Source organism: Onychomys torridus, chromosome 2, assembly GCF_903995425.1.
Source record: "Onychomys torridus chromosome 2, mOncTor1.1, whole genome shotgun sequence".
NCBI lineage: Eukaryota > Metazoa > Chordata > Mammalia > Rodentia > Cricetidae > Onychomys > Onychomys torridus.
Genome location: NC_050444.1, coordinates 53836915 through 53851053, shown reverse-complemented (window position 1 = coordinate 53851053; position 14139 = coordinate 53836915). Strand labels below are relative to the sequence as shown.

At 39.8% G+C, this 14139-nt stretch overlaps 1 protein-coding gene across 2 annotated transcripts in view; it reads right to left on the bottom strand.

Moving 5' to 3' along the window:
* The window catches only part of Map3k7 (mitogen-activated protein kinase kinase kinase 7), a 60603-nt gene extending 46947 nt beyond the window's left edge, over positions 1-13656 (bottom strand). Inside the window, exons 1-2 of one of the 2 annotated variants that reach the window (XM_036177758.1) lie at positions 13202-13656; positions 342-452 (exon numbers count right to left, since the gene is read on the bottom strand). In XM_036177758.1, the coding sequence (XP_036033651.1) occupies positions 342-452; positions 13202-13321 (231 nt within the window). In that variant the 5' untranslated portion in view covers positions 13322-13656. The remainder of the gene's footprint in view (positions 1-341; positions 453-13201) is intronic. The other variant, XM_036177759.1, reaches the window with a different exon arrangement.
* Positions 13657-14139: the final 483 nt, after the last annotated feature.

The window sequence follows — 14139 nt, the reverse complement described above, 5'->3', positions numbered from 1 at the left end:
TTTGGGTGCTAGCCACACCTGGCCCCGCTTTTCCTTTATTGATCTCTAAGTGGTTTGAGTAGCTTCTCACTAGAAAGGTGTATTATTTCTACAACATTATAAGAGATTCTTAATTTTAGGTAATGGGAAAGAATACCATTTCAAAATTAAATACAATACCTTGGAACAGATTTGGAGTCCATGGATGAAAAACACACTCCTATGGCACTACCTGCAGTTCAATCAGATTGCTGAGGTTCATATATACAGAAAAATGAAAACTCAGAAACAATGTCTTTTATCACCTTAAGATCAGAGTATCTCCGGTGAAGAATCTGGACAGAAATGACATCGCAGCTTACCTCCACAATGAAAGCCTTCCTCTCGGACTCACTTTCTATCTGTTTAATAGCCACATCTTTTGCTCTCCACTTAGCTTTGCAAACTACTCCAAAGGCTCCTCTTCCGACAACCTTAATTAACAAACAAACAAAAAACCAAAATTCAGAAGCAGGCCCAGTTCAGTATGAAACAGGCAGTTTTTTAAGTCTGATCAAAGATTCAGAAGCCACCATTACCTGAATTTTCTAAGAATAAATTTTTCATGAGACTGAGGATGAAATGCAGTTTTAATCTGTGAAATAAACCTCTTCATTCTCAAGCAAAAACAAAAAATACAAGAAGATATAAAGCAATGTCTTAATCACAGAAGAAAATTAAAGGCAAGATGAATGAGTAGAGAAGTGGTTTGGAAAAAGAAAGATAAAAAAGAACATATAATATTTTAAAAAATTAAAACCAGCTTTCAAATAATGAAATAGGGGTAGAGAAAGGAGGGAGAAAGACTAAAGATACATGTGATAAAAGACTCATTCCAAAGTACCCACAAAATGTGTTATTGTCTGTACAACGAAATGTTGTTAAGCAAGAAAAATAAATACGGCTATATGCAATAACATGGATAAACCTGAAAAATATTATACTAAGTAAAAAACCCCAAAAAACCTTTGACCTTCAATACCACATATTTCAAGGTTCATTTATAAAATGCCTATGAGAAAAATCTAGAGACAGCGAGCAGATCAGTGGTTGCCTCAGAGTAGGATGAAAACTGGAATTAACATAAATGGCTACTGAGCATCCTGCCAAGGTGACCACATGTTTGAGAGTTGACTGTGGTTGGCTGACAACTGGATAAATTTGCAAAAGTCATTAAATCACACTTCACATAGGTGAGTTTTATGACATGTAAATAGCTTATTACTTTTAAAAAAGTTATAAAAATACAGATCAACCATTTGCCATATTCTTGCTAAACCTAATGGCTATCATATTGCTCTGTCAAGCTGTTCTATTTTTAAAAATACTTGGAAAAGTAAAAAAAAAAAAATAGAAAACAAAACTAAAAATTAGCTTGATATCTGTCAGATCGAAATGATTAGACTGTTATTATGAAGGGCATTAGTTAAGCAGCATCATCTCCAATCTCCACCTTCTATGTATCTAAGACTGTGGCACGGCCCTTTCCTTGGGCAAAAGTCCACCTCTATTCATTACATTTTTATATATTTTCTACTAGTGGGCACTGAGAGAGTGTTTTGCCCACATCCCTTTTTACACAGCTTCAAGAGGAGGTGCTGATGTCCTCCTCCTGTCACACATAAAGTACATAACTTCAAAAGGCAAACTTATTCTCTCCAGTCTACATACACAACAAACAGTGGAGTACAGTCAATGGCAGGCAGCCCAACAATAGAATGTCATTGGTTCAACACCAGAAATCAGATAAGTGGTCCCTTAGTGAGCACCTCACTTCAGACACATTTATATAAAACTCCTTAACAACAAAGCTGACTGTAGCTAGAAAGATCAAACGGTTGTCTTTAAAAATCTACATTGGATTACTCCACAGAGGAAAAAGGGAGAACTATTCTAGGGCAGGAGCTATAACCTGGGGTGCACGGATAGTCTAGCCATGGCTCCAATTCTATTTCCTAAGTCATATAAAGCAGTGTGAATATTTCTCATACTCAGTGTTCACCATAAGATAGGAGCACTGTGGTGTAATTTTTCATGGATTAGCACATTTAATCCTCTTCCATTTTAAAGGTAAGCAGTCACAGGTTGCAAGTTACCCACAATACACAGTAAGAAAGTATTCAGAAGCAGAATCTGAAACCTACAGTGAGTAATTACCACATGCTATGGGCTATACTCAGCTTAAAAGTAACCAGGCTGCCTCTAGGCAAGGTCCCAAGTAAGCCAGCTTCATTTGGAGAGTTTTTCCATTTCCTCATCCTGGGCACTGAGAGCCCACTGTCTTGTTCTCCAAGCCTTAACAAGCACAAGAAGGCAACACTGGTGATTTATACTCACAACCCAGTTACTTTAACATCACTGGGAAACTGGCTTGAGTTTGAATGTGTCTGCCTACGTACTCACTCTTATTGCTAGGTACCTTGTTCACACTGACTGCTAGATAAATTAACAGCTAAGTTTTTTGTTTTTGTTTTTGTTTTCTTGGCACTAAAGAAGAGTTGCCTCTATTTTCCCTAGTGAGTATCTATAGACTTTCTAAATTAAGTTTATCTACAGGGGTCATAGAATCAGGCACCTCCATAAACATTAAGTGCTCAGGGTTGGGTGTGAATTAGTGTAAGGAGCTGAAGCACTCATTTTTCCCACAGGAAATTAGCAGCAAACAGGTCTTATAAGGTTTCAACTTCATGGTCATAATAAACTAAGATGATATACACAGATCAGCCTACCTGTTGACATTATTAATTATGAATGAGTGATTATAAAGCAATTTAATAATTCCAACCATGTACCCACAGATGAACTAAAGTGACTAGTATTTAGCATTCTAAAGAATGTCAGATCCTAAATATTTTCTGTATTTATAGATTATGTACTTGTCATAATTACATTGAGTATGTATGACTATTTATAACCCACAAGTGCCACCTAGTGATGAAATGATGACTGACTGAGTATTCAATTTAAACCATGGAAACAAAATGTGAGCAAATGGATACACGATAACTCCCTTTTACTTTGAGTAATCAATTTTATAAAACAATCTGAAATAAAACCAGTCACTCTGAGAACCCATGGCCTTAAGAAATCTCCATTCTCATCTGAGTCATAAATTACTTCACATACACAGTTAAGTAACATGTCCTAAATAATAGAGAAAAGCAAGATGTCAAAGTTGTGCACATTTACTGAAACATCTGATAGAAATAACTGTCATGATTTCATAGGAGTCAGTTTATAAGCATGGAACCAGTGCTTAAATAATTATATTTCTTTATATTGTAAAGACTTCATTTTTTCATATGGCATTATTAGGAGTAAAATATTAGATATCAGGAGTAAAAAGAAAGAAAGTATGTAAGAACTGACTTTTTGTGAGATGAAAATGAGGTAGGAAAAAAATCCAAGGCTAAGAAGGCCAAAGGCAAGCACTAACAGTGGATTCTACAGACCTCACTAGCCTCCCTTTCCAGAACAGGTTTGGAGATTCAATGGTAGAAAACATTCAAACCTTTTCCCACCCACACTCTTCCCTGAGATGACCAAGGCAGACAACGTCTCAAATGTGCTCCATAAACATGGGCAGCTAAAGGCCTAAGAACAAGGCAAGGGCGACACAGACGAGGCCCTACCCCAGGCTTCTATGGACTCAGTTGAATATGGAAATGACTCCGAAAAAAGTCTTGCAAAAGGAGCAAGATAAGTGAAATTCAAGTCTGACCACAGAGAAGAGGCTACTGAGGGAGGGTTGAGACCTGAAATGGAATGAGAGCTGATCAATTAGACCTTAATGCAAAGTCAGTTGAATTTCTGAGGATCGATGACAGTCCAGAGAAGACCAAGCAGGAAGAAAGGTCTTTCTTCAGTCGTAAACGGACTTGCAAATTGCATTTCTTTACTCCTGAAACATTTCTTGAGTACCTAGTATATCCAGCTGCTGTTTTTTTACAGCAGAAATGGGAGAACTGAATGTTGTTCTTTATTTAAACTGACAGCATCAAACTGGAAGAAGCCGTCAGAAGTAAAAATATGCTACAACTAGCAACCATCTGTTTTTGACATGTCACATTCAACAGGTTAACTGTGGAGAGGGGATTTTTAAAAGGACTCCACCCTTTCATAAACAAGAGTGACTGGGACTAGCAGAAGCTTGCACAAAAAGCAAGTCTCCCAAGATGGCTGCCCTCAGTCTTTTCTGTCCTTGTCTGTCTTAACCATTGCTCTACTGAGGAGTTCACAGCTTCTTCCCTTGAGTCAATTCTATCAAGAATGGCTTTTATCAGTAGTATAGTGGATGCTCTGGAACCTTCAGAACCAGGGCTCAAGAAGCTTTAGCAGCTTCCATTTCCTTCCTTTTAGAACCCAACATCATGGGATAAATGCCCACTTGATACAGAAAGGCCACATGGAGAATGATTGGGCATTGCTAAGAGTCCAACTGAGTCAGCAGATGGGGTACTACCCTGGCAGGCATAAATAAGCCACCTCAGATGATCTGGTCCAGGTGACAGTAATACATATCAAGGTACATGTAAACAAGTGTGATCATTTTGACACAGCAATTTGACTTCTAAAACAATCTGACAAGTATGAAAAGATATTCCTTTAATCTATAGTAACCAAAAATTAGAAACCAAAATGTTAATCATTAGAAGACCAATGAAGAATAATTCCATCTTAGTCTCCTTCACCAATTTTTTTTCCTCTGTCCAACTCTCAGATCCTAGTACTTTTGAGCCTTTGTCTTTGTTGTCTGAACCCCCTTCTCCTCATTTGTGCTCTAATCTCATGACTTTATACACCAAAATCATGTTCCCATCCAGGTGTTTGCCCAAGCTCAGGATCTAATGTAAGTTGCCTTTACAAGCTGTAGGTACTTGTGGTCGTTTGAAGGAGAATAGCCTCGCCCTATAGGCTCATGTACTTGAATGCTTGGTCCTCACTTGGTAGAACTGTTTCAGGGAAGGATTAGGAGGTGTGGCCTTGTTAGAGGAGGTGTGTCACGGGGTAGGCATTGAGATTTCCAAAGCCCAAGTCAGGCCCAGTCTCCCACTCTCTCTGCCTCAAACTTGTGGATAAGATATGTGTTCAGCTACTGCTCCAGTGCCATGCTTACCTGTTGTCAAGTTTCCTGCCTCAATGGACTCACCCTCTAAAACTAAGCAATCACCCAATAAACTCATTCTTTTATAAATTGCCACTCTTGTGACATCCTGGCAAAGCATGTGGCTGGGAAGCCTTTATCCTAAGAATCTGCCTAAGGTTAAGTTGAAGAATTTTGGACTAATGTCACTGGAAGAGATTTCAAGACTGTCTAGTATTGAAATCAGTTGTGTAGTTACTAGTGACCACTCTTCTTAATCAGATCCACAATGAAAAAGAGCATGCAGGGCCAAAAGAAATACACAACGCACAGTTTGGGGGGGCAGGAAATATAATGTTGGAGTCTTGGTTTGTAATGAAAGAGATAAGTAGAGGTCTGATTAGGAATGGAAATATGAGACTGGTGCCCTCAGGATAAGACCCCACTCAGCTAATTCTCTAACTAGTAAAAAGGAAATGCCTAAGAAATCTTCTAAAGCTAAGAAAACAATATTAAAACACAGCAAAACATCAACAGATCAAAGTGTATGCAAATTTAATTCCTGGAGGGGGCAAAGTTCCATCCCAAACCTAGAGCAGAATTTGACAGCTTCCACCAGGATTCTGGGTTTAGGGTCAGGAATAATACAGTAGTAAAGAGACTGTAGAATCATCCTCTGGAAAATCACTAACATCAATCAGGTCATCAGGTGGGTGGCAGGGGGGGTCCCTGCATGAAGCTGTGAAAGTGTAGCCTATATTGTGATGAAGACCCTAAGATGCTGGAGATGCCAGAGCTGTGTGATGGCTGCTGAGGACAGAAATGTAAACAGGGAGTGGAGACAGCACAAGAAAGAATGGGAGACTGGAAGAGTCACCTAAGCCCTTTGACATCAAACATGGAACTACAGGTTTTAAAGTTTTCCCTGCTGAGTTTCATTCATTCTTGCTTTGTTCCACAATTTCCTCACCATGCCCCCTTTCCTCCCTTTTGAAATGGTAATTTCCTGTGCCACTGTATGTTGGATGTATGCAATTTACTTTTGAACAGGGGGGGTTATAGTTTGCCTTGAGTATCAGAAGTGACTGGGGCTTTTAAACAGCAAGTGCTGAGACTGTGAAAGACCATGGGGGACTTTGGAAGTTGGATTAAATGCATTTTGCATTTAATATGACTACAAGTCTATGGGGACCAGGGGCTGGAATGTGATGGTTTACATGAGAATGGCCCCCCATAGGCTCATATATTTGCATAAGTGGTCCCTAGTTGGTGGAACTCTTTAGAGAAGGAGGTGTGGCCTTGTTGGAGAAGGTGTGTCACTGGGGGTGGGGTGCTTTGAGGTTTCAGAAGTCTCTCTTCCTCTCCGCCTCCAACTTGTGCATAAGATGTAATCCCTCAGCTACTTCTCTGGCACCATGCCTGCCTGCTTGCCTGCTGCCATGTTCCCAGCCATGATGGTCATGGAGTCACACGTTGAAACTGTATGCAATTCCTCCTCTCCAGTACATTCTTCTAAGTTTAGAAAAGTAACAAGATAGTACTGTAGGCACCACAAAGGTCTAGCATGTCAAACACCAACTTGAGGCTTTCATGGCTCATGTTTTTACCCAATGAGCCATCTCTCTGCACAACTCAAGTTCAATCTTGGAATCCACACAAAAAGCCAGATGCAGTGGCATGGATATAATGTAATCCCAGCACACCTACAGGGAGATGAAAAGCAGAAGAGAACTGCCTAGAACTATGCAGCATAGCAGCAGAGAAGAAAAAAAGAGTCTCAAACAAAATGAAAAGCAAGACTGGACTCCTGAAAGTTGTTTTCTAGTCTCTACATGTGTTCTGTGACGTGCATGTGTGCACTTATCAATCTTAAAATGATTTATAGATTGTGTTATTTATTCTAATTAATCCAATCCTTACATTCTTGAGAAGTTTTATTTGGACAGAGTTTATTACAACTTAAGCTTTAATCAGATGCCAGTAAAGAACTACAAGTTAATGTTAGCTATTACTGACTCTTTCATTGAATCATGTTCTATAATGGGCCACACATCCTCCAATATACACAAAACAGAATAAGTTTTGTTTTACTACTAGGAAATGATCAAAACAACAGGTAGCCTATTGTCATTATAGGACTCATTAGTTAAGAAAGTGTACTTCCAGGGATAGAGAGAGATAGCAGTTAATAGTACTGACTGCTTTTTCAAAGGATCTAGGCTTCATTTCCAGAACCCACATGGGGGCTCACGACTGTCTATACCTCTTAGGAGAATTGATGCTCCCTTCTCACCTCTGTGGGCACCAGACACCTATGTGGTACACAGATATACATGCAGGCAAAACACTCACACACCTAAAATATAAAAATAATAAAAGAAAGTCCATTCTCTCTGTCTCTCAGATTGATAATGTAAAACAACACTTGGCTGATGGAGGAAATTTTCACAACTGGAAGAATTAAAAAATAAATTATTTTTCAAATGCCAATAGCTTGGTGGCAAATTTTATGTTTGTACTAATTGAGAATATAAAATGTCAGATCTTCATGGGAGAAACTAGCCTGTCTGGACTATGAAAAACAAAATCAAAAAATAAAAGAAAATTATGTCCACTGTTAGAAAGACAAGTCAATGTTGCAAACAGCAGCTAGTAACCCAAAAAGGTAACCCTTGAGATATAGTGATAAACTGAAGGAGATAATTACAAAATAATAAAGTTATTCTTTATTTGCTACCTCATTTCTAGTTCAAGTTCACAAAACAAGCTTTGCAGACTGTTTTCATAACTGAATAACAACACAATTTCTGTATCAATTTTAATTTCTATACTATCATAATCCACACAGAACAATTTTCTTAACAATGTAGAAAAGAGAACATGTAAAGGTTGAAAATATCTATACCATCATACATGTTTATTAAAACGGTGAACCTGCAGATAGATTTCAGATGTCTTGTAATCACTTCTTTGTAAAACCAGAATAGAGAAATATAAAGACACTGATTTTAAAAGCATTTCTTTCTAAATTAAAATGTTTTAGATTCTCTTGTTGCATGCATTTTTTCCTATGGTTTTGATATTCAAACAATTTAGCTTCATAAAACAGATTCAAATTTAATCCTTAATAAATAAATAAGATGGTATATAGAGTAATCATCATGCATTTACTACTTAAAGACCCAAAAACAATTAAAATATTAATTTATTTGCCTGGGGAGATAGCTCAGTTGGTAAAGTCTTTGCTCCACAAGCATAAGAACCTAGTTCAAACCTAAAAGCTAAATTTAAAACATTTGGTATAGTGGCATACATTTATAATTGCAGCACTGGGGAAGCAAAGATGGGCAGACCCCTGGGGTTCATTGATGAGTTTCAGGCCAGCAAGAGATTTTGTTCTAAGACGGTTAATGGTACTCGAGGAAGAACTCCGGTTGTAGGTCTTCTGGATTCCAAGAACATGTGTATAAAGGTGCACCTACATAGATGTGAACATGCACACAGGCAGCCTAATTCCTTTAAGTATGAAACATTAATTATTCCTTTCCTTCATGTAAATAAGATTAAAAACCAACACCTAAACACCTAAAGTAATACTGTATACTCTTGAGCTCTTAATTTAATACTAGATGATTCATGTTAATTGTCTCCATTTCATTTTGTTCAGTGACTATGGCTGTCAGGTCTGGCTCTGTTCTATGCACTGTATGAATGGACCACTAGCTTTGCTACTATTATTCTGGCAAGAAATCTGGAACATGACAGAACAAGCATAGATCCTAAATTCATTAGTTAGGACGTGGCGTCTCTAACTATTCAGAGCCTCAATATCTATTAATAAACTGTCACAGAGTAGAACTGCTGACAAGACAGACTTGATAACATAAAAACGATGCTTTCGGTTTCTTGCTCTTCTAGTCTTTTAAAGCCTGTCAAACTGTCTTCACCATCAACATCTAATTCTCTACAACTGTAAGCCAAAATCAATTCCTCTTTAAGTTGGTTTTGATCATATTTTATCACAGCAATGTAAAAGGAATACCATACCTGACCCACTTAATGAGCCTTTCCTTTAAATGATATGCTCATGCTCAGATTATCTGTTCAGCAACATGTATATGACACATAAACAATCTCTATAGCCATTTCTTTATTGTAACCATTCCTGATTTCTATTGAGATCAGTGGCCACCAGTTTCACATAGAGGAACTTACTGATTATTTTTGGATATCTGTAACTAGCCACTTACAAACCCACAGACTCAGTTTATTCAGGCCCTATAATTTTAGGCTTTCCTCTAGAATCAGTTGCCTAATAGTTTATAGTCACTGCTAACGTTCTTTCTACATAGTCTCATCCTAGAATATTTTATCTTTAAAAACAAAACCTTTTTTATGCCTCTTCAATAAAATACAAGCACACACATAAAAAGAGTGATTGTACATGTCCAATATCCTTGGTTGTGGTCAACATTCTGGGACTCTTTTACAAAGTATCCCCTATAAATGCAATCTATGTACTTAAGTTAAAGTCCACCTTAATGACTGACTCACTCATAGCACCTGGCTCTTCATAGTATCTTTTACCCCTGCTAAATCTAAGTATTTGCTAAGTATAATGGGGTAGAAGGGAATCAAGACTGGGAAGAGCCAGATCTCATTTCTTGTGTAAATGCTGGCTTAGGTAAATTATGTAAATTAACCCTTGATTTACCACATGTAAGAAAACCAGATGTACATGTAATGCTCATAATTTTGCTGTGATAATTTTGTTTACTGGCTCAACAAATGGCTAACAAATGAACACCTTAAGGTGCTGTGCACTAGGATTAGAAATGTAAATAAAACACTTCACATCTGTCTCAGAGGGATGTACAATTCAATTACAGGTAAGTGACACAAAGGACAATAGAAATATAACAAAGTCAAGTTGATTAGGGAAAGCTTCTCTAGAGAAGGAACATTTGTGGTAGGACCTGAGTGGTGAGAAGGAACCAGTCATTTGATGCTTTGGAGGAAGAGCATGCAAGGCAGAGGAACAAGAGCAAAGACAATTATTCACTAGTGATATTTTTGAACCAACAAAAGTGGTTTTATTTGGCATCTAGTTTCAATCCTGTCTCCACTTACTGGAGCTGCTGAGAGTCATTCAACTGTCAAGTTATGGCTTATATGCTTGAGCTATACCACATCTACAACTGTGACATCTTGATTCTGAAAATGTAATTAATCCTAGAATTCTTCCACTGAGCCTTAGCATACTGTACAGAGAAGAAAATGTTAGATGAGGAGGACCAACTCCTATGAAGGAAATGAGTATTTTGTATCTTCAGTTCTAGAATAAGGTTCCTTTACGGAGTACTGCAGTGACATTGTAAATCGAGAGGAAAGAACAAGGGACTCATGAGTGAGAAAGTTCAAACACCCAGTTCTACCACTGATGTTGCTTTTGGCAAACCAAACTCTATGATCACTAGTCAGTATCTATAAAATGGGCTCTGTCTACCCAACCCCATTTCCTAGGAGATTATGACTACTGTCTGAGAATGTCTAAATTTACTGTGGAGAACAGGAAGATACAGGTTTTTTATTTTACAATTAGAATAGACATCTAATGATCTTCTCCTATCTGTCAATTCAAGAGAGAAATCACAGGTCTCCAAAATGAATGACCTGCCTAAATATATTCTGACACAATCCATACAGCACCTAATTTCCTACATACTCAGCTTAATACATTTTTCACCAAACCACATTGTTTTTTTAACCATCCCACCCTCAGTGCCATTTATAGTTCTAATTTTTTCCACTCAAGTACAAGAAGGTTAAAAACTGAATGACTTTTAAAAGAGTTAAGTACCCATGTAGATTTCCAAGGCAGAGAACTGATAAATTTGACAGCAGAGTTAAATTTTGATGGTGAAGAGCCACAATACTAAGAATGCAGGGATGGAAAGCATCTGCTGTCTTGGAAATGTGTATCTATTAAATGATTCCACATCTGCTCTGTAGCTAGATTGCTTTTTTTAACCACAGCTTCTAATTATCTTTGTATAATGCCGATTCCATTATATTGTTATTGAGAAATAAGTAATATGGTTCTCTTAACTCACTTTTTGTGTGCTGGAAATGAAGCCAAAGCCTCAAGCATGGTGGGCAAGAATTCTATTCCTGATTTACACCCTGAGCCACCATTTTCTTAATTTAAAAGGTGATATACTTGTCCATATAAAACACTGAAAGCAATGTAGAATTGTTTTTGTGTTGGGTCATCTTCTGTTTTTCTATTTATGATTTAAACTAGAGGTGGAATGTAAGTTGAAAAATAGCTAGAGTGCTAGTGTGCACCACTGACTATACAACACTGTTTAATATGCTCAAATGAAGACTATAATGGAAAGTATGTAAAGGTTTTGACATCAGAAAGGCCTGAATTAAATCAAGAATATGAAAATAAACTAGGCACTAAAATGAAACAAATTTCAAAAGTGGACCAGCTTTGGGTTGAGAGCAGTCAACTGATTATGGTCTCCCTTAGCAACTTGCAGGCCTCAATGAAGCAAGAGTGTGAAAGCTTTAAAGAGTAGTGTATAAAAAAGAACCAAACAGAGGAAGTTTATGGAAACAAGTGGTAGACCATCAAGTACAAGTTATTATTATATAACAATTTGTAGTCTCCAAGCACAGCAACTCGCCAGAGTACATGTAAACGCTTATTTAAAAACTGCAATTCTTGTATAATGACTCACTGAAATTTTAGTCTTAAAAAAGAACGTTATCCATGAAAGCTGGATCAACTACCAGCTTCTGCAAAAAGGAATTTATCTTAGCTTCAAAGAGGGGGGACATACCTCACATATAAATGTTTTCCTCTTAAAAAAACAGGCCTTCTTTTAGCATGTGACCTTAAAGCAGGCCACCCTTTCTCTCCTGAACTTTATTTCCTAACCATATGTCAGACACTACGTCGGCTTTTTTGCATACGCTGCTCAACTGGATTTGTCACACTGATAAAGCAGCAATTACTCCCATCTTACAGCTAAGGAAACTAACAGAGGGAAACCAAGTCGCACAGTGGTCTATCCCACCCCCTGAACCCTCCTGCCTTAAACCTCCCTCTTCTTACCACACTTGTAAGACAGTCATGTTCTCAATGATCGCAGTGGTCTCTAAAGTTACTTTTTGTGATAAAAAGATACGACTTAATAATCATCTAAGGTAAAAATGTATGGGTTGAGTGTTAATTAGCTTGCAACTCTTAACTCTTACTACAATAATTAAAAAAATTTAAAGACAACTCAGAGTCTAGACTTCAATAAACCCCACACCGAGGTACAGAAAACACAAAGTGCTTAAAAACAGGATAAACTCATAGTAACTGCATGAAAGCATTTCTAACCAAAATTTTAACGAGTTCCGAGCTGCATTTTAAGTACACACACACACACACACACACACACACACACAGGGTTTTTCTTTTGTAAAAATGAAGAGTCTTAGAACTAACTGACCCCCACTATGGATCTGAAAAAAGGTGATGTATTGAAGACACTCTGAAATGTTTGTCCTGAAATTCCAACTGAAGGTTTATTTACTCGGTTTTTCCAACAGTGACTTCTGGTGTAGTGTTATATTCTGACTGTCACCGTCGTCATCACTTGCCCCTTCGGAATGTGCCACATTTCAAACACCTTTTCATGGCAGACTCAGGTCACTGAAGAATGGAATTAATCTACATTAGCTCAGAACTACTCTATGGTACCAGAGAAAGAAGCCGGGACCAGGGAAAGCACCAGTGAGGCGGATCTCTTTACCAGCCTGTCCCGAGCATCCTTTCGTATCACACCACGCTAGAAGACAGACAGACAGACAGACAGACACACACACTCTCCCTTGGCCCTTTAACACCACGACCAGCGAACCGAGACTCCGCAGCCGTCAAACTTTGCTCGAGCTATTTGCGGATAATCGAACGGTGGACCACATCTGGAATCAGGTGGAGAGTCACGGACTCCAAGTCAACCGTGAAGCCCGCCCGGCAGCCGCCTCCCGCCCCCCGGTCCGAGGCGGCGCGGGGCTGCAGGGCCGGGCCTCGCTCACCTCTTCCACCTCGATCTCCTTGTAGTCGATCTCTTCGAAGTTGAGGACCTGCGAGGGCGCTTCGATCATCTCACTGGCCGAAGACGAGGAGGAGGACGAGGCGGCGGAGGCTGTCGACATGATCCCCCGCGGCGCCCGGGGGGCCGCGCCCGCCCACCCGCCCGCGCGCCGCCCTTCAGCCCCGAGCCGCGCCGCCCCGCCGCCGGGCGCTCCGTGGCGCGGGACCGACCGGGGCCACAGCCGAGTCCCGGCTTCGGCGCCTCAGCGCTTTCCGTCGTCGGGCCCCGCCCACCAGACTTCCAGTTCCGGTTTGAAGTCGGAACTGGGAGGAAGGAGGCGAGGCTTGAGGAGCCGGAGCAGGGAATTTTGTGACGCGGGAGAGACAGAGAGAGAAGCCCGGGTAGGGGAGGAGTGGAAGCGGGCGAGAGCCGAGCCGCGGGCCCGGGGAACAAGTTTCGCGAGACTTTTGTGAAAGGGCCGCAGCGGCAGGGTGGTACCGCGATACCTGGCGCGGTGACGTCATGAAGATGCGCGAACGGAACTGGCGCGGAAGAAGGCAGAAGGCGATTCGGTTGGTCCCGCAAGAGGCAGCGGGAAAGATAAACGCTGTAGCTTATTGCTTTTTTCCCCCCCTCCGAGCCGTGTCGTGCCTCCCCCTCCTCTGCTCTGGGCCGTCCGCAGACAGGCAGGGTGGTTGTTTGTGTCGTGCTCTTTTGGTGCCTCTTGATGTTCAGTTTCCCTCGTGAGCTGTTGAAGAAGCGTTTACGATTTGCAGAGTTTCCGCGGTGTGGCATTTGCAGCCTTGTGTCTGTGACTTGGAGCTAACCCCTGAGCCTGTGAGGGATTCGGAGGAAAGTAGTTAGTGCGCGTAACCTGAGTAACACCATGAAACAGGAGTGCTCATTGATAGAAGTTAGCATTGTGGTGTAAGACAGATA